Below are 19,778 nucleotides of genomic sequence, written 5' to 3'. Positions count from 1 at the left end.
TTTTAAACAAGTGATAAAATAATACGAGGTGAGTTTCTTTTGGGAAAAGGGAAAAAAGTATAAGTTTGATGTTTTTAAGTTTGTTTTTTTTTCTAATATAGGAAAAGAAATACTAGAACCGGAAGTGACGTCTATTTGATGAAGTTAATAGTATTGCGCATGTCTCAATGCTGTCATTTTCTAACTGGTTCCACGATGAGCTGAAGAACCTCGAGAAATTCTCAATTTTATCACTAAGTTTATCCCAAAATGTGGCTCTACAGACTTCTTCTAGGCTTTATACACTTTATTTTATATATTAGGTTCATAATATCAGCAATCGCGTTGAAAATACAGTTGTTAGCGACCGGTGTATTCGGTTCGCGTGGCACTTCATTGTCAGAGATTCATTTGCATTCGAAAAATTTCACCAAGCTCCCACTACACATTAGTTTTCTGGTATTAGAACCAGAAATAAGTTTTGAAGATGTGGCAAAACTTATCGTCTGGTCTATGGCTATGGGGATCTCATACATTAGTATATACGACAGAAAAGGTAAGAGAATTGTTTGTTTTTTTTCATTTTACTTTATACATCTTACTATCCTCATATGTATCTCTATAAATAGTGTCGAAAAGTTGTGGTTTTATTCAAAATATTTTTGTTTAAATCAAGGTGTTTTTAAAAAGAAGGCTGCGAAATTATCCACTGAAGTCATACACAAGCAGAAAGAGATTTTTAATGACGCAAAAGAGAGATATACTTTTGTCATTCGAACCAAGAGTACAAAGTTCGACCAGACGTTAGGTAAGAAACCTCACAAAACATACCGATAAAATCTAAGTTCCTTTCTAATATATCAGAAAATAAGGACTGTTATCTGCTTTGTCTTTGAGAAAAATATTTTCTTAATAAATTGGAGTTCAGGATTCAAGCAAAATACGTCTATACAAGTATTGATGTTGCATCATATGTAGAGCTCAGATTTCTCTTTTGTGGTAATCAACTTGGTCATTCCCTGAACAGAAATTTCAGGATTCTATAGTCCTTAAAAAGCCACAATTCCTAGATATATTATTAATTTTCTTATTCAAAGACCTTTGTATATTGATTCCTAAACATTGAGCAAATTAGTATAATAATTTTCTTCCATCATTCTGTACCCCATCCCTAACCCATAGCCTATGTATTGCTAGGCGACCTTGACCTTTTGTTGGGCTACTCTAGGTGGTCCGGGTTGTTCTAAGATATTTCCTGTGGATTATATTAGTTATAACTTTAAGAAGCCAACTCCACAGGGGATTTATTTTTTCCTGTAGAATCATGTGACATCCACTTTACGGAGTTTGATATTTAAAGTATAACTTTATGAAAAGATATTTCTCATTTGACCTCTTTGGAGGGTTATTGGACATTTAGTAGAGGAGTAGTTGGTGCAAATAGTGAATAATTCTCTAGTATTCATGCAGAAAAATGTTATGAACTCCTTGCGGACATTCCAAGCACAGCTCAATTTATAATTAGAGGATAAAACAATGAATTTTTAATTCTAAAAAGAGTAAAATGATATTGCTTTATCCTCTGAATAAATTTGCTCTGGGAATTGTTGCAAGAGTTCTCTATTGACAGAGTCTGCAACACATTTTATTTTTCATAATTACAGAAAGTTTTTCTTCAAGTCTGCCTTAAAATTTTACTGTGTGAATTATAGACTGTTCTCAAATCACATATTAGATGGTGTACACAGACACAGCTGTTTGCATGAAATGATGTACATTAGAATGACATCTTTGATAGATTATTAAAAAGAAGTAAAGGGGTTTAATCTTGAATTCATTTTCTGTATATGAAAAGGTTTATTTTATAACAAGAAAAAATTTTTCTATTTCACATAGATTTTTCATTTTAAATCTCTATGTATATCAATTTTAAAATATAAAATTGTTTGAAAACACCATCTTAAGCACAGTTTATAAAGGCAGGAGGCCATCGCCTCCCTTTCTTCTGTTAAACAAAGTGTTATTTTCTGAATTTCAGCTCCAAAACAAGTATGTATAAGCCTTCTTTCTGAGGCAGATGGAAAAGAAGATATCATAGAAGCAGCCCAAGATTTTTGTTTAGAAATTCAAAGAAAAGAAACTTTGCCTAAGCATATGAATGAAGATGTATTTGACCAAATGCTCAAAGGTATCTTTAGATACAGTAATAAATGAGGAGTTTCATGGAACGCTGCAGAGCAGAGTTTCATTGATAGGGTGGGGGATGTGTTTTCTGTTAGGGAGGTAGCAGACTCACTGGGTGCATCCCACTTACTATTGTCCATAAATGCCTTGAACATGTAGGAAATGCCATTCCCTAAGGGCATAAATTTGAAAAAATATTGAGGGAAAGTCAGCTTCTCAACTACCAAAGAATAGCCCACTTCCAAGATATGCTTCGCTTGTCATGCACAAAGGTTTTTGTAAGAGACTACCTGCTAAATTGAATTAATTCTTTTATCCTGTCAAGAATCACTGAGCATTAAGCACGAATCCTTACATTGAAACCTTTGGGCATGTAAGCGAGGCATATCTCGGAAGTGAGCTATTTTGGGTCTTATGCATTATAGGTACATCCACCCCTCCCCTCCCCACCCAAATAAAATCCCAGATTGACAAATCCTACAATATAATTGGTTGTCACAACAAAGTAGAGTTTTAGTGGACATCAATCAAAGTGAAAGTGTTTCAATGACCTTGTCAGAAAATTTGAAATTTCAAGGGTATATGCCTAGTAGTATGTCATGGAAAAAACTTGATCAACCTCTATTAAAAAACCTACTTCATCATGGCAACAATTTTATGTCATGAAATGGTTGTCAGATGGGTTCTTGAGCCCAGCAACAATTAATTTCTTTGTACCTTTCATTTTCTTACCTCTAGTAACTATGTGAACATTATGACAAAGTTAACTATTAGGATATTGATATTTTCACTTTCTAGCAACCCATGGTACTCCAGATACAGACTTAGCGTTAAAATTTGGCAATGTTCCAATGTTGATGGGATACTTACCTTGGCAGACAAGGCTAACAGAATTCATGTAAGTGCAAAAGAACATTCTGACAGCACTTTGCAGTATGACTGAGTAGTGCTTCATTCACCAGACTCTTCTGAAAATTTTTTATAGAGAGGAAGATAGCAGAAAAGGATTATCAAACCACACACAAGCAGAATTCTGTTGCTTGGGAATAATGTTTTCCCATTTCTGACCACTTAATAGTCCTTAGAGTATTAACAGTCCTTAGAGTATTAACAGTCCTTAGAGTATTAACAGTCCTTAGGGTATTAACAGTCCTTAGAGTATTTTCTTTGTTTAATGGTTGTGCATACGAAGACACATGAATATGGATACCACTCAAGCAAAGAATTATTCTTAAGAGAATGAAAAATGTGTTGAAATGGGAAAACATTATGCCCCAGCTCAATAATTCTATTTTATAACTTTTTACTTTTTTTTTTTCATTTCAGATCCTATAGAACCCATCACGCTATAACCTTTTCAACTTATCTAGGAAGTCTAAGACAATATGACCGCTGTGAAAAACGATTTGGGAAATAAAACTTTAACAAAATAACAAACTTGTAATATAGAAATTGAAATAAATATCAAATATTGTTTTTGATTTTTATGACTGTATATTTTTCGTAAATTATGAATGACTGCTTAGGTCAACCAGCATAAAATATCATGACTCTCAGTGGCAGATCAAGGAATTTTAGAGGGGGGTGACTTTTATGGAGATTTTTTCAGAAATGCGCAGGAAAAGGCGGGCAGCTAGCCACCCCTTGATCAACCCCTGACGCAACAATAAGATTCTAAAGGTATTTTACCATGGAGTCTAGAGGTCATTTATTATTGCTCAGTATTTGCTGTTTTGACACGAAATCACTTCTTGTGTCTTTGGGGATCACCTAAACCTATCAAAAGTGAAATAGGACCTCTCCAGCACAGGGTAAAGTAACTTTCACAACAGTAAAACAACAGAGAACAATATTAATGAATTTTCTTTTATGTTTCCTTTATGTTTTTAAAGTAACGAAGTCTATATTATTTTTACTTTACTGTGCTCAAGCAAATCCAGTTGCAATGAAGAAATAGAAAACCCATGCATGTGCTGTGTGGAGTTATAAAGCACGCAGGGGTTGGCAGAACACAAGAGAAGTGTTAGGAGAAGCATGACACGTAGCAGAATGCTTCTCGACACTTCTCAAGTGTTCTGCCAATCCCTAAGTGTTTTATAACTCCACACACCACAGCAACCAAGTTTTTTATTTCTTTTATAAAATACAAATATTACATGAATGACGAAACTGAAAGTGTACAGGCGTGCTGTGTGCATGCTGTATGTAGAGCAGTTTCATTTTAATAGGCAATAGACCTTTCTTGAATTCGGTTGATTGACCACTAGACATTGGCTCCAAGTTGAGGTTTGATTTGATGTGTTAAAATAATCACTTTGATGTGTTAAAATAATCACTGTATTTTATCAAATCCAACCTCCACTTGGAACATCGTTTCTTGGTCATTCAAACAAATTTGGGGAAACGTCTATTTGAGGTAGAAATTTTGTGTAATCTAAAGTAGCAAAAATCCTAGATTTCCAGAAGTTTTGGAAGTCATAATATAATTTCAAAAAACAAAATAATAGAAAACCTTTAATTTTCGTGCTTATAGTTTACACAACTTATTTTGAAAAGATTATGCACTTGTTTTGATGAGCTTGAGGGTTGGTTTATGAAAAATTAAAATTATTTATCTTGATTTCTAGTTATTGGTATTATGTGTTGGAATGTACTTGCTCATCATTGCCATTGGCAACAGAAGGGGTGCGTACAGCATGAAGAGCATAGTTGACACTTGGGTCGTCAATGAGACTCCAGTTGTAGGTCACAGGGTTATAGCACAGACCCTGTATGTTCTTCGTTTCTAGATCAACTGAAATTGAAATAAAGAAGATATGCTTTCTTTTTCTTTGGGTTCTCTAGTTTTCCTCCCTCGGCAAAATCCAATATTCCAATTTCATCTGTGAGTTAGTGCTCTGACTTAGATCAGCCCAGAGGTTGTTTCAGGGTTCAATCTGTGAGTTAGCCATGCCCTGACTTAGATCAGCCCAGAGGTTGTTTCAGGGTTTGATCTGTGAGTTAGTCATGCCCTGACTTAGATCAGCCCAGAGGTTGTTTCAGGGTTTGATCTGTGAGTTAGCCATGCCCTGGCTTGGATCAGCCCAGAGGTTGTTTCAGGGTTTGATCTGTGAGTTAGCCATGCCCTGACTTAGATCAGCCCAGAGGGTATTCAGATATCTTGCATGTAGCTTTCCAACTTTACAGATGCATGGGAACAGTACTCACAAGTTTTTAGAAGTTGTTTCAAGTCATCTGCATTAATAAACTTATCCCATTCATGTGTACCAGGAGGTACTATGCGAGTCAAGTACTCTGCCGCAACTATTGCAGCCAAGTAAGCCTTAGTGTTACGTCCCAAGGTTGTGATGACTAGTGAAGCATTAGGCTAAAAAGGAATAAAAGAACATTTTTCTAATTTAGTGGTACACAGTTGTTTATCCCACTCAGACCCTACTGACCCCCTGACCCCCCCCCCCCATGGGGGAGGAGTTATGGATATTTTCTTGAACTTCATAATATACCCTCCTCAGACCCTCCCCACCCATTGGAAATTTCATCCACTCTGGTGGGAAGAAATGGATATTTTCTTTAACTACACAATATACCCTGATCAGACCCTCCCCACCCCTTGGAAATTCCAATCCCCCTCTTGGGGGAGGTATGGATATTTTCTAGAACTACACAATATACCCTGATCAGACCCTCCCCACCCCTTGGAAATTCCAATCCCCCTCTGTGGGGGAGGTATGGATATTTTCTTTAACTACACAATATACCCTCCACAGACCCTCACCCACCCCTGAGAAATTCCAATCCCCCTCTGTGGGGGAGGTATGGATATTTTCTGGAACTACACAATATACCCTCCACAGACCCTCACCCACCCCTGAGAAATTCCAATCCCTCTCTGTGGGGGAGGTATGGATATTTTCTAGAACTACATACCTTTAAAAGAGCGGTAAGTGCAGATAAAAAAGATTCCTTTTCTGTTACATGTTCTATAACCTCCGATGCCACCACACAATCAAATGCTTCCTGTTCTCTATCCGCAAGTTCTTCTACTGTGATACACTCATAACTGAGTCTCTGAGACAGCAAAGGATCATGGAATACATGCCGCATGGCTACATGGATATTTCTTGCTGAAGCATCAACACCTGTCACATTAGCACCTAGTCGTGCTAGAGCCTAGTACAGATTTAAAAAAATACTGTGTTGTAAGAATTTCTAAATCTATTGTCAATGAGCACAAAATCACATGGACTTTCGACCAATAAACCAATAATCATGAATACTCAGCAAAGATGTGCATGGTTGTATTGGAAAATAAATAATTGATGGTTCTGACTCAGACAATTGAGAACCGATAACCATTGCAGCAATTTTCCCAGTGGAATTTAGAATTTAGACAACTATATAATATTATCTGTTTTATGAGTAATAAGATTATTGACCTCTTCGGCTTGGGTGTAATGTTGTCCCATTTCATATTACGTGTCATTCCCTTGAGAATTAGATTCTTTGTTAGAGTTGTATCCATATTCATGTGCCTTCTTATGTGCAACCGAGTGCAACCATTATTTGAAATGGGACAACATTACGCCCGAGCGGAGGAGGTCTATTCAAGTTCTGATTATAAGTCTTGCAATTTTCTTATATTTTCACAGGACAATAAACAATTGAAACAAATATTTATAATTGATTTTCCACAATCAAAGTTTTAAATACTGAGATATTCTTGTTAATTTGTTAAACTTGTGGCAAACAACAACAGTAACTAATCAAGTGGAGTCAGCATTATAAATTATGAATGATTGATAAACAATACCATCATACCTCTGATAGCAAGCCGCCACCACATCCAACATCAAGTATCTTGAGACCCCTGAGGGGGGCACCAGGGTTAGAAGTGTAGCCACCAATATTACCTAATATAGCTGTTTTTATATAGGGTACGCGCACCCTGTTCATTGAATGAAGTGCATTAAATTCACCATAGACATCCCACCAGTCACTTCCACTCTTACTTAGTTTAATTACTTCATCTTCATCTACTGTGTTCTGACCTGAAAACTGTGAATTGAAATAGAATCTGAGATGGGACGTGTTGAGCAGTGTTTTGAATTGGGGGATGGGAGGGGAGGGACAAAATCCAGCTCTGGGGGAGGGGGAGGGGGGTAATAAGAAGTATTTTGGTAATTTCAAGATATAGCAATCAAAATGTTTCGAAAATTCGATGCAAAAGGTTCATCCAAACTTGTGATGCATGACTTTGCATTTTTCAGACAACATTTCAAGTATCAATATCAGGGCTGTCAACCCCCGAGATATTCAAATCTGGAGAATTGATAGGGAAGGGACATGACGTCACAGCGTGTCAAAAAGCGCGCGAAAAGGCGTCTTTCGCTTTGTAACGTTTGATGTGATTGGTTTATTTCTGACCAATCAGATTATTGCTTATATTACAATGGCCTGCTTGCAAGAACAGTTTATGAGGAACGTTTTGATTTTGTTAGCGATGTAAAATAACACAAACAACATGAAATAATTGGAATTTTATGGTTGTGAAAGTCTAGTCTCACAAGACAAGAAATGGCCAGCTTCGGGGATTATCCGGGAGATTTGATACTCTAATCTGGAGACCGGGAGACACGGTCCAAAATCTGGAGACTCCCGGTTTATCCGGGAGAGTTGACAGCCCTGCAATATAAAGGAAAAAATAGCTTTTTGTGCCTTATACCTGTGTACTGTGGAATCGCTGTTGGCGCGTCTGTCTTTTTATCAATCTTCTACTTGAAAAGCAACTCATAAAAACCCTCGTAGGGCTCCTAACTGAATATTTTTTGACAAGACAACCGGAACAAATGCGAAAAACATCCATAATGAAAGAAAATACCTGAAAACTCAGTGAAAGCAAAGTCGAAATCTTCCAATCAAATTGTACACAGCGGTACACTCTATGAACAACATATCCCAGTAATCCCTTGCGGCGAAAGTTCTTATAAAAATCATTGATACAAATGCTAGTGGTAACTATATTTTTTCGGTTTCTTAATACATAAGACAGGACTTAATAGTAAATATGAGAACTAAGATAGATAAAATGACAGAAAATCTTGAAAAATATTAAAGATTTCATAGTGCTTTACCCAGAATGCAAATAAGGCGTGGGTAGGCCTTTGGGCTTTGATGAATTATGACACCCCCCTGTAAGCCATGTGTAAAAACAACCAAAAATGAAGGGAAAAGTCTGCAAAAACAGCTTCATTTTGACCCGATTTAATCCGATTTAAAGACAAAGTAGCACACAGTCAAAGGTACAAGGGTTTCCTTAGTGAAATATCACTCCTAAGGTAGGCAGTCTACGATGTATAATCAAGGTTATGGACCAATTTTTGGTATGGATTGGTATTGCCTTAATGGCGGACTTGACTGCGTTGTCAACTGTCAATCTTGAAGACAATTTCCAGCGATTGAAATTGTTCTTTGATGCTAGAAATCACGACGATTCATTTGAGAATCATACTATCATGTCTCTAGCTATGAGTACTCCGAGATCGAAGACGATTGAGGAGGTTTAAGAGCCGCTTTAGTTAATATCAAAACACTTGGCTCTTCACCTTCCCTCCTAACTGATGCCTCCATCAGATCGATGTTTCAAGTCATTTCTAGTCATTGCATTCCAAAAATCAACCCAATTTAAGCAAAATTCACCACAGTTGATCCCATTTGTAGTCTCCGATTGAAAGAATGAAGCATTTGTGTTTAAATTTAGATTTAAGAAAGACTCTCTTGTGCAGATTTTGTATGACTGGGATGTTAAAGATTATGGTGACTTTTCAAGAAACATCCATGTCTGCCCAACATAGGGGGGGCTGATGTTAGACTCCTACCCCTCCCCCCAGGAAATTGAATTACGAAAGTATGGGGTATATCCTTGTTGGACTTGGGATTTGGTTATGATGTAGGCTTTCTACCCTTAAAACAAGTTTAGAGTAGATTGCATCATGGTATTTTGCTTCTCAGCTTTACAAAGTGTGCTTCAGGAGAAACATTACTAGGGTAATATGCATCTTGTGACAGTCTTGTTGCATTTGAATTTTCTCTTGACATGGTTTGCAAAATGAAAGCACATTACAAGACATGATTACAAAAGAAAGATTCACCCTTGCTAGTATTAGAATTAACTTAACACCTGTTGTTTCCACATCATACTGTGACATTAGGGTCTTCAAAAATCAATAAGCATTGAGGACAGCAATGCCAAAATCATGATGTGAGTATGCTTTGAAAATAGTTTTTGTGTGTGTACTGTTGTCCTTGGCATTGCCTTTTGTTTAGGACACGAAAAAAGTACTGTATCAACTGATGTCTAGAGAGAGAGATACCAACGACTGTGCACACATGAAAAACTGTTTTAAAAACATGATCACATTATATTGTTTCAGTGTCACTGTCCTCTGTGCTTGTTGAGGATCATATTTCCACAAGAGACTCTATAACATATATATTCTATAAGTATAGATATAAGTATTCATAAGATTTTATCAGTGTTATCAAATAATCCTTGTTTAAAGAGGATTGATAATGGTAAAAAGAACAAAGTATATTTCTAGTATAAAACTTTAAATTTTATATAAGTAGTACCCATCGTTGGCTTTGAATATTAAATATGCTTATTTTGTATTAAATTTAAAGAATTACCTACTTGTATTGCTTTGTATTGTTATTGTTGTTGTTGTTGTTGCGAACTTCAATGCTTTTGAATGCTTCCTGATAGCTAGCAGCTAGTTTGACCATGTGGGCCAACGGAGACCAATCTAATGCTCAATGGTGGCCAATGCATTATGGTTATCAATATTCTAATCCAAGTCAAGGTGAGTTCTGCTAATTTTTTAGGTTTTTAGAGTAATAATAATAATGGGAATTAACAGTTGGATTCCTCGGAGTGGCTCTTCTTCCACTGGATTGCAATTGGAATTTAGAAGTTGATTTTTGTAAAGAAAAACTATAGAAGCTAGAGAACAATCCTTGAAACACAGGAGAAAACCACAAACAATTTGACTCACATACTGCACCTAGCGGGACTCCAACCCCGATCGCATTGATTAGAGGCAAGCGCTCTCACCCCTATGCCAACTGTGCATAGTTCTCGCTCTCTCTTTCTCTCTCTCCAAATCACTAATCTGTAGGTTGAGAATTGGGTTGATTTTTCTTGCCCACACCTTTGACATCACTCTGTAGTATGAAAGAATTTAACAGACATTACTTTATTTGTCTGCAACAAGTGTTGGCTTTCACTGTGCTTGAGATGTTACCACTGGAGTTAAAATTATTAATAAGCCAATTAGTAACCATTTTCATGGTTTGTCATGGTTGTCTTGGAAACACAAGGGGCTAGCCAAGAAGACATTAAAAAGTTGCATAGAAGGGTGTCTGATGTGAAAAAAATAACTTTTCTATTTTTCATTTCAGATGCAAGTGCAGACTGGGCCACCAGAGCAGCACTATGGGCTCAGCAACGACAAGCACAAGAAGAGATGGCCAAACAACACCAACAGTACTATTCCACCATGCAGAACCAACCTCAACCAGATGGAAGCAGACTGCCACCTGAGAAACCTCCTTTACCGAGCGATGGTACAGACCATGCATTCATGCAAAACAGCTCTGTTCCACCCCTACCCCCAGGGGAATCAGATCTGCCACCACCGATACCAGAAGCTGAGGGCGACAACCTCGAAACTGTTGCTATGGAGGACGAGCCCTTAGATACGCCAGTGCTTGAACAGGAAATAGCTGTCACAAGACTAGACTATAACCATGGGCAACCTGTTCCTCTACCTGAAGTTGCTCCCCCTCCTCCATTGCCGGGTATGCAGACATTCGATCATAACCATGGATTCACGCCCGCTGCTGGTGCACCAGCCCCTGCTTTTGTTCCTGCACAGCGCTTTGACTATGGACATCAGAGTGCAAAGTATGACCACCAGAAAGGAAGTCATCCGTCGTCTTCACAGTGGTATGATTATAACCATGCACATGGGGCCGAACATCATCAGGAGTATGAGCCAGAGAGGCGCCATTCACGGCATAGTGGCAGGCACGAGCCTCCGCAGCCACATACCCCTCCTGCTATAGATTTTGCAACAATGTCAGGTAAGCATGTTTATTCATAAATATTTGTTATATTTTTATAAATTTTTATAAATATTTGTTATAGCTCCTATCATTTTAGCCTGCTTTCACTCACACACACTACCACTTCATTCAGTATGGTATACAGAGGAGGGAGGGGGGGAACTGGAAAACCCTCATGACAAAGGAGAGAACAACACATCAAACTGACAGCTGCATTCATATGTGGCATTTGCAGCAATAGAACCCTTGCAGCACGTCGGAATGCAGCTCAATTTGAAGGACATAACAATAGGTTTCCAATTCTCATGATATTGAAATTTTTTCGTTTCGTCCTCCAAGTTGAGCTCCTTTGATGTCACATGGAAGGAGTCTAAAGCCCTTATCTTTATTATGAGTGCAGCTCGTAGGTTTCCTTAATAGTGTACATCAAAATTATGCTATCTAGTAAACTGTGTGGGTAGTGGCCAAAGCAGTAGGTGTTGAAGTTGTGAAAGGTCTGAATATTTTACTGCTACTCCACCCTTGCCACGCAAGTGAAATTATAGTTATGTATTAAGTGTGGTCATGTGGGGTGAGTATATTAGTCCTTATACTTTTCTTGTCCTAATTAAACAGAGGTCAAGAAGAAAGCACTGCCGCTTTGGATCCGTGAAGGCCTGGAGAAGATGGAACGAGAAAAGCAAAAGAAACAAAAACAAGAATTAAAGAAATCCCTGAATTCTTCAAATTCTTCTTTGCCTAACATATCTGGATACGAGCACGGAAAGGTGGAATCCCCTGTACCATCACCAGAGCAGCCACAATCTGATGAGAAGGTAAGGACCTTGTCAGACCTGAGTTCTCTGGTTTTCTTCCCTTCACAAAACCCAACAGACTAGATCAGCTGAGAGGTTGTTTCAGGGTTCAATGTGTGAGTTAGCCGTGCCCTGACTTAGATCAACCTAGCGGTTGTTTCAGGGTTCAATCTATGAGTTAACCATGCCCTGACTTAGATCGGCCCATTGTTTTTTTCTGGGTTCGATCTAAATTAGGGTCGGTCGCGCAACAGGAAACACACTTATTTTTTTGTTTGGCCTAAGTTCCTAAAGTCCTAAGTTCCTAAAGTCCTAAAATGAAAAGCTGATTAGAAGTCTTATAATTTGTCGGTTCACTCAGATTATGTTTCTGAGTTCTTTCTTGTTCACCTCATCATTCATTTGTTTCATTCTCATAATTAAAATTTGAATTTCCCAGCCTGAGAGCAGTGACAAGGAGGAAGAGGAGGAGGAGAAAGAAATAAAGAAAGAGAAGGAAGCAACACCTGAGCAACCAAGAAAGCATCATCATCATCATCATGTTAAGCGCTCACACTCAAGGTCTTTATCACCACAAAAACATGATTCATCTGATGATGAAGTAGACAATAGAAGTGAATCAGAAAAACAGCAAGACATGGTAGGTATCTGTACTGTAACTCTGGCTGGAGATGCTCTATCATCTGTAAGATATTATACCAATAATAATTTCTATGTAGGATAAAATTAATCTTATGCAAATGCTGTCTTCACTTAATATTTTGCTCTTATTTAAGTTATGGGACTCATCTTGACTGCATTAAACCTCATAGGGATTTATTCTTATATATTAAATCGTATAACTATTATAACTTATTAGTTTTTGATAAGCTCCAATATTATCCATGCTGGTAGTCATTTCAAGGTGATAATCAATCATTGTTCTTTATTGATAAGCTCTAATATTATCTAATGTGCTTTGTCCAGTTTTGCCAGAGCACTATCAACTATGATTTATTATTTATTATTAATAAGCTATAATATTATCTGACACATCAACTTGTCCACTACAGCTTCTAAAAATGCGTAAAATGATGACTGAGGTTCTTTTAACTGTCACTAACGAAGAACTTCAGAATATTGCCAAAGAGGCATATAACGATGCACTATTAGGTACGTAAAGTTATGGACCACTTGCAAAACCTCTCTCTTGGTACACCCCCTACAAGCCTCACTTTCATGTATCCCAACGCAAGCTCCTCATGACCAGAAGAGTTTCTGCAAGTGGTCTTTTATTGTCATATTTCTTTTTTTTTTTGCTTTTTTCCTGCATTACCTTCCTGTAGTTCCAGATTGAAAACTTTCAATGTTTGTTGTTTGATTTTAGCTGCAAATCGTCAACTTCGAAGCTCTGGTGGCCTGGATCTCTTAAAGCAGGGTGGTACTTTAGGTAAGATTGTGTAGAAGACACAATGGATGGGAATCACTTGAAAATACTTGATGATACTGGTAATGATGGTGATACATGATGATGATGGGGATGCATGATGATGATAATAGTGATTGTGACAATAGTGATGGTGATGCATGGTGTTGATGATTATGATGATTCATGATGATGATGGTGATGCATGATGATGAGGATGAGAATGATGATGATGAGAATGGTGTTGCATGATGATGATAATAGTGATACATGATGAGAATGATGATGAGAATGATGCATGAGGCATAATGGTGATGCATGATGGTGATGCATGATGATGATGATAATGGTGTTGCATGATGATGATAATAGTGATGCATGATGAAAATGATGTTGATGAGAATGATGCATGAGGCATAATGGTGATACATGATGATGGTGGTAATGTTGATTATAATGATGCATGATAATGGTGATGCATGAAGATGTTGATGATGATAATGATGCATGCTAGTGATAATGCTTAATATGATGATGAGAAGGAGGTTGCTGCTGATTACGATGGTGGTTGATGGAAGTAATGACAGTAATACCTATAAACATGGTCATGGTCAGAAATCATATTAGACTTCCCATTCCTCACCAGGGGGGAGGGATGAGTCCTCACCAGGGGGGAGGGATGAGTAGCTTCTGTATAATAACTGTGATGATCATTTGTTTTCATGGTTCATTCATATCCAGGTCTCGGAGACTACGGTTCTGACTCTGAATCAGACAGCGATGAAGATCAACCAGAACAAAAGACCTCAGAACGACTCCATCCTGTCTATGAGAAAGAAGAGTATGACAATGCTAATAGACAATCTCGTAGTCGCTCTCCAAGGAAAACAAACTCCAACGACAGTGACACAAATCGGTCCAGATCTGGCTCACGGGATTCAAACCCCAAGCATCACGAGCCAGGATCGACTGTCACCTCTGAGGAGGAGAGCGATATCTCTGGATCTGTGTCAAGCAAAAAGAAGAACCGACGCTCGAAACATCGACGCAAACATCGAAGCTCAAGTACTTCCCCCAAACGACGCTCAAAACATAAACATCGACGCAGTAGGTCGAGAAGCAAAACCCCCAAAAAACGAAAGAGCAGCAAGAAGGACCGCAGTAGATCCAGAAGCTTGAGTGAATCCAGGAGCTCACGGAGGTCAAAGAAATGCTCTCCAAGTCGTAGCAGATCCCCTAGTGAACACGGAAAACATAGGAAGAGTTCTCGTAGTTCTCGTAGTAGATCTCCGAAGGATGAGAAGCATAAGAGATCTCAAAGTTATAGTAGGTCCCCTAGTGAAAGGAAGCACAGAAAATCTTCTCGAAGCCGCAGTCGATCCCCAAGCGAACGAAGACACAGGAAAAACACGCGCAGTCGCAGTAGGTCCCCAAGACACCGAAGAAAGAAAAGTCGCAGTAGATCCCCAAGGAAGAGCCGTAGGCGCCGCAGTAGAAGCACGTCTTCAGACCATTACAGGGAGGGTAAGAGAGGAAGCGATAGAAGATCACGATCCAGATCAAGGTGGATGTCTTTATTTTTATATATATTTTCGTTTACAGATTCGTTTTCGTACTTTGTGAATTGTCTTTTTTTCAGACTTGGTGGTAGGACAGGTCAAAGTGTTTTTTTCTCTCCAAGTGTTTTATTTCTTTTGTATTGTTAATGTTTTTAATTCCTGTGAGTATTCAGTTTGTGGGTTTCCCTGTGTTCACATTTCAATTCCAAGAAACTAATTGTCAATTTATCTTACTTTTACATGCCTAAACGCATTTTCATTTTTGTCTACACGATGTTTGCGATAATTTTTTTTTTTTTTTTTTGATACACCATACTATTTTGTGTGTCACGTTTTTGTCACTGTCACGCAATCTGTTCACGATCACGCAATCTGTTCACTGTCACACAATCTGTTCATTGTCACACAATCTGTTCACTTTCACGCAATCTGTTCACTGTTACCAATCTTTATCATCTTTAGGTCTTCAACTCCAAGACGCAAGAGACGTTAGTAGACAGTAATACTGAATCAATAATGCTTTGCTGTCTGGAGGCTTGCTCGCTACTGAAGCAAACATTACACCTGTATTAGTTCTGATGTTGATGAAAAAACTAAGTTGAGTTGCAGTAGTCCTCTTCACAGTTCCCTGCGTCATCTTGAAAGGTAGCCGTGCCTTTGCATCGAAGCGAGACGAACGGTAACCTTGCAATGATAGAGACCTTTTTTAACACCTTGAACAATATTTACATATCTCTATCATTGCGAGCTCACCATTCGTCTCGCGTCAATGCAAAGGCACAGCTACCTTTCAAGATGGCGCAGGGAACTGTGAAGGGGTCTATTGCAGTGTATCGTGGGGCTGATTTAGGGGACATATTTCCAAGATTGCATCTATTTTCACAATAACGACCTAGCAATCCACGACAATTCCAACTCAATGCACAAAGAGACCTTAGTGGGACCTTTACGCTAAGGGGATGGGAGAAATTGTGATTAAAGATCGCCATGTTGGATGATAAAGAAACCTTAGAGGGATCTTACGCTAAGGTGATTGGAGAGATTGTGATTAAAGATCACTAGGAAATTTTCATTGCAGTGCACTAACACGATGAACATTTTCAAAGAAATAAATAGAGGATATTACATGGGCGCGCGGAGATACGAAATTTATCTTCGAGTGTTGAAAAGATCTTGAGAGATTTTCAACACGATAAGATAAATTGCGTATCTCCAAGCGCACATGTAATATTCTGTTTATTATATAATTATCAATGAAGTATGTTTTGGCTTTTTCAGGCAATTCTTTCCGTGTATTTTTGAATAGCCATCGCAATGGTGTTATTTTCACACGTGAAAATAACATGTTATTTTCACGTGTGAAGATATCAATTTTTCGAAACAGAGAAAAATAGATATTTCATAGGTAATTATATAATAACTTGATATATCAAACAAAGGAAATTACCAGTATGTTGCCTCCGAAGATTATGACTGGAAGATTTTGTATGCTATGAACAAATAATGTTATTTGTGATGGATATAAAAACATTGATACACACAACATATCTTTTCAGTTTTCTTATAAGATTATTTCTATTGTATGTTGCTTCTAATAATACCACTATTTTATTTGGTGAAGATCATTTCTTATCGTATTTCTTTGTCCCATTAATTCATTCATGGTAAGTCTAATTGTACCGGGCTCCCTGTGGTTTTATCTTGTACTGACTAGAAATCTCTTTTCATTGCCAATAAAGAGTTCTAAGTTTACTTTGTGTCATTGTGATACTTGATTGGAGAATCCTCCATAGTGGAGGAGCATTTGGTTTGTTTCGACATAGGGTTTTTTTTGTCAAAAATTACGCAAATGAAATCGAATTTTACAAAAGTCTAAAAAATAACGATTCGTGATTAACCACAGATAAACCAAGCTCGGGCTCCCTGTGGTTCCGACTCGGCCCAGAGACTGGACGAGGAAACTTTCTTAAAATTTTCTTTCCCCTTTTATGCCAAAATATCGTATTACAGATGGATTGGCTTGATAACTCCATTCCGATAACTGGTTCCCAAAAAAATCCACCCATTAAAAAGAGTGTTTTCAAAAACTACGGTACCTACTCACACGTATTCACCGCCTTTTCTTGATACGACTTGTGTCCTTAGCAACGTCCCCAATAGTAATACCATTTTTTGCTACCATGGCAACCAGGAGTTCCCGCTGTTTATCCATCGTAGCAACCAGTGTTTTCACCTGTTGTCTTGTTTTGGACAGCTCCTGTTTCACCGCGAATTTGAATGGTAGTTGGGTCTTCGCGCATATCTTCGTCCTCTACTTCATCATCAAAGTCCGTTGAAAAATCGATTTTGCTGGAATAAGAACGAAGGATTATCGATTAGCAACGTCAAAGTTTTCGATCGCAAGTGCTGACTTGATATTTTACTGGGACTCTGCTCTCAACCAATCGAAAAACAAAGTAAAAACCAACCAATCGCATTGCTCATCTGGAAACGTAAGCCATTTGACGGCCGCTGTTCCGATGTAGTCGACAGTAGTATAGGGAATGGGGGTTCCAGCGCAATCTCAACACGGGGTAAGACCCGCGTCAAAAATCCACCTACGGAAACAACCCACTCCAAGTGTGGTTGGGGGCAACAGCGCAAATATGTTAGTCTATATATGGAGTGCGAAGATTGTAAGAGAACTTTTAAGAAAGAAGCGGATTTGAAAAAGCATTTGAAAATGAAGACGAAGTGTATGAGCAGTTATGATTGTGGATGTGGTAAGAAGTTTGAGACTAAGGTTAAATTGTTTTGGCATTGTCAGGACTGTGAGTACGACTACGACGACTTAAAAAGTGCTTGGTATTAGGTATAAAATATTTCCTATTATATAGATGGAATCCCAAAGCAACTTCAGCACGGTGTCAATACCCGGTAACGGTGAGATTGACGTTAGACAGTTTTGGCGTCAGTCAGAAAGGAAGGTTAAAAGGACTCTCCGAAAAGGTATAGAAGAATTAGGAGCCCTGAAAGCGAGCATAATGGTAGAAGTAAGTTTGTCAAAAGACGAGGTAATGACGACAGCAATGTTGCGATCAAAGTCGTTAGTGATATTAGAATCCACGAATCTGGATAGGTCACTCAGTGAAGCCTTAGAAGCAATAATGGAGTCGCTGTCTAACTACACGAAAGAAGGATCGGGTTGGACAGTAGAGGAGGTTGAAGGAATAGAGATAAGTATAGCCAGGTACGTACCCATACGAGGGGGGAGTTACGTACCGCTACCAACGTGGGTAGAAAGGAAGAAGGCTATTGTAAACGTGAAGAATGAAGACAATCGATGCTTTATGTGGGCAATCAGGTCTGCACTGTATCCAGCAGAGAAGGATCCCTGTAGGACAAGTAAGTATCCCACAGATGATTTAGAGTGGGATGGTGTGGAATTTCCCATGCAGTTGATAGACATCCCCATATTTGAGGAAATAAACGATCTAGCAATTAACGTTTACGGAGTCAGAGAGCAGACGATAGTACCGTTAGTTCTGTCAAAAAGTAAAGGAGAGCGCGTACATTTATTCTACCACGGCGGACACTACTCATGGGTTAAACACATTAGCAGACTATTCTACAGACATACTAAGCACAAAGGCAAAAAGTACTTCTGTGACTGCTGCTTGCTGTCATTTACATCCTTAAATACCCTAAAGAAACACGATGAGATCTGCCGCGGAGTCGAAGAAGTGGCGCAACGGATCCAGATGCCCACCAACAAAGAGCTTTCATACGCAGACCATCAAAAGCAGATGCAAGTGCCTTACGTGATATATGCAGACTTCGAAGCGTTGATAACTAAGGAAGAGCAGAAACGTGGCGCCACGAATAAGGTAGGATTACACGAGATCTGCTCCTTTGGTTACATAGTAGTCAGATCAGACGGTAAAGCAAACCCTCCTGTGATTTACCGAGGTAAGAACGCAGCTAATGAGTTTCTAGAAGCATTGCGAGAAGAGGAGGGAGAGATTAGAGAACAATTAAGACGTCCAAAGAAGATGGAATTTACCAAAGAGAACCAGGAGGCTTTTAACAAGGCAAAAAAATGCCACATTTGTCAACATACGCTTCTTCAGTTTGGAAGACGAGCCAAGAAAGCGTGGGATGAAGATGGAAAGTATCTAGGAGAAGCTCATTTTAAATGCGGGAAGTATGCTAAGAAAGGTGAGAAGCCGGGAAAGCCCTCCACGCACTGCATTCACTGCCACAAAGCATTTGTTGAGGATTTCTATGTGGATAAGGTTAGGGATCACTGCCACATCACGGGTAAATACAGAGGAGCGGCTCATTGGAAATGCAATATAAACTTCAAAGTAAATCCAGACATGGAGATTCCGGTGTTCTTTCACAACCTCCGCGGTTACGACTCCCATTTGCTACTACAAGGAACAGACGGCTCCGACGTCAAATGCATACCCAACAACAAAGAGCGCTACATGTCCGTAACTGTGGGTAAGCTAAAGTTCTTAGATTCGCAGCAGTTTATGGCGGACTCCTTAGCAAACCTCGTAAAGTATAACACCAACTTTCCCATTTCCAGTCAATACGGCGCGGAAAGGAAAGGAGTCTACACATACGAATACATGGACTCCTGGGATCGATTCAAAGAACCCCTACCACCCAAAGATCGCTTCTACAGCACCCTAAACGAGTCTGGTATAAAGGATGAGGAGTACCAGCATGCGTTAGACGTGTGGGAAA

General features: G+C 38.7%; 4 protein-coding genes across 9 annotated transcripts in view; 2 read left to right on the top strand and 2 right to left on the bottom strand.

Annotated features, from left to right (window-relative positions):
• Positions 1-189: 189 nt before the first annotated feature.
• LOC116302339 (dehydrodolichyl diphosphate synthase complex subunit Nus1) lies at positions 190-3,650 on the top strand. Its single transcript, XM_031711621.2, has 5 exons — positions 190-535; positions 656-787; positions 2,018-2,167; positions 2,962-3,061; positions 3,490-3,650. Exons 1-5 carry the CDS (start codon positions 250-252, stop codon positions 3,578-3,580), a joined length of 759 nt encoding a protein of 252 aa, XP_031567481.1. The 5' UTR covers positions 190-249; the 3' UTR covers positions 3,581-3,650.
• A 365-nt stretch (positions 3,651-4,015) lies between these two features.
• On the bottom strand, positions 4,016-8,116 carry LOC116302338 (uncharacterized). The gene is made up of 5 exons (XM_089038274.1): positions 7,886-8,116; positions 6,982-7,218; positions 6,091-6,333; positions 5,371-5,530; positions 4,016-4,957 (listed from the first exon to the last, which is right to left on the bottom strand). Exons 1-5 carry the CDS (start codon positions 8,024-8,026, stop codon positions 4,800-4,802), a joined length of 939 nt encoding a protein of 312 aa, XP_088894400.1. The 5' UTR covers positions 8,027-8,116; the 3' UTR covers positions 4,016-4,799.
• Positions 8,117-8,364: 248 nt separating this feature from the next.
• Positions 8,365-16,796, top strand: LOC116302306 (uncharacterized). Of its 6 annotated transcripts, XM_031711586.2 has the most exons (10): positions 8,371-8,498; positions 9,372-9,421; positions 9,926-10,022; positions 10,621-11,304; positions 11,902-12,101; positions 12,520-12,720; positions 13,133-13,232; positions 13,447-13,509; positions 14,227-15,049; positions 15,507-16,796. In XM_031711586.2, exons 3-10 carry the CDS (start codon positions 9,944-9,946, stop codon positions 15,535-15,537), a joined length of 2,181 nt encoding a protein of 726 aa, XP_031567446.2. In that variant the 5' UTR covers positions 8,371-8,498; positions 9,372-9,421; positions 9,926-9,943; the 3' UTR covers positions 15,538-16,796. The 6 variants fall into 6 exon arrangements, with proteins under 6 accessions (XP_031567442.2, XP_031567440.2, XP_031567446.2 ...); XM_031711585.2 differs by lacking the exon at positions 9,372-9,421 and having other exon boundaries at positions 9,930-10,022; XM_031711584.2 differs by lacking the exon at positions 9,372-9,421.
• Positions 16,797-17,248: 452 nt separating this feature from the next.
• LOC116289142 (transient receptor potential cation channel subfamily A member 1-like) overlaps positions 17,249-19,778 on the bottom strand; it is a 29,502-nt gene continuing 26,972 nt past the window's right edge. The window contains exon 13 of the mRNA XM_089038057.1: positions 17,249-17,393. Coding sequence (XP_088894183.1) covers positions 17,249-17,393 — 145 coding nt within the window. The remainder of the gene's footprint in view (positions 17,394-19,778) is intronic.

The sequence above is a fragment of the Actinia tenebrosa genome, unplaced genomic scaffold (assembly GCF_029948245.1).
Source record: "Actinia tenebrosa isolate PJP-AT-01 unplaced genomic scaffold, QUT_ActTen_1.0 PGA_scaffold5__44_contigs__length_20552954, whole genome shotgun sequence".
Taxonomy (NCBI): domain Eukaryota; kingdom Metazoa; phylum Cnidaria; class Anthozoa; order Actiniaria; family Actiniidae; genus Actinia; species Actinia tenebrosa.
The sequence above is the reverse complement of the archived record's forward strand: the minus strand, read 5'-3'. Positions and strand labels throughout refer to the sequence as shown.

Excerpts from the sequence above, each read along its gene's own strand:
- LOC116302339 (XM_031711621.2), top strand. The coding sequence starts at position 250 with ATGTGGCTCTACAGACTTCTTCTAGGCTTTATACACTTTATTTTATAT. Across the intron at positions 536-655 it reads TAGTATATACGACAGAAAAG|GTGTTTTTAAAAAGAAGGCT; the intron begins GTAAGAGAATTG and ends GTTTAAATCAAG. Across the intron at positions 788-2,017 it reads AAAGTTCGACCAGACGTTAG|CTCCAAAACAAGTATGTATA; the intron begins GTAAGAAACCTC and ends TCTGAATTTCAG.
- LOC116302338 (XM_089038274.1), bottom strand. The coding sequence starts at position 8,026 with ATGGATGTTTTTCGCATTTGTTCCGGTTGTCTTGTCAAAAAATATTCA. Across the intron at positions 5,531-6,090 it reads CACTTACCGCTCTTTTAAAG|CCTAATGCTTCACTAGTCAT; the intron begins GTATGTAGTTCT and ends ATTCCTTTTTAG. Across the intron at positions 4,958-5,370 it reads GAAACAACTTCTAAAAACTT|TTGATCTAGAAACGAAGAAC; the intron begins GTGAGTACTGTT and ends TTTCAATTTCAG.
- LOC116302306 (XM_031711580.2), top strand. The coding sequence starts at position 10,518 with ATGGTTGTCTTGGAAACACAAGGGGCTAGCCAAGAAGACATTAAAAAG. Across the intron at positions 12,102-12,519 it reads AGCCACAATCTGATGAGAAG|CCTGAGAGCAGTGACAAGGA; the intron begins GTAAGGACCTTG and ends TGAATTTCCCAG. Across the intron at positions 15,050-15,506 it reads AGATCACGATCCAGATCAAG|GTCTTCAACTCCAAGACGCA; the intron begins GTGGATGTCTTT and ends TATCATCTTTAG.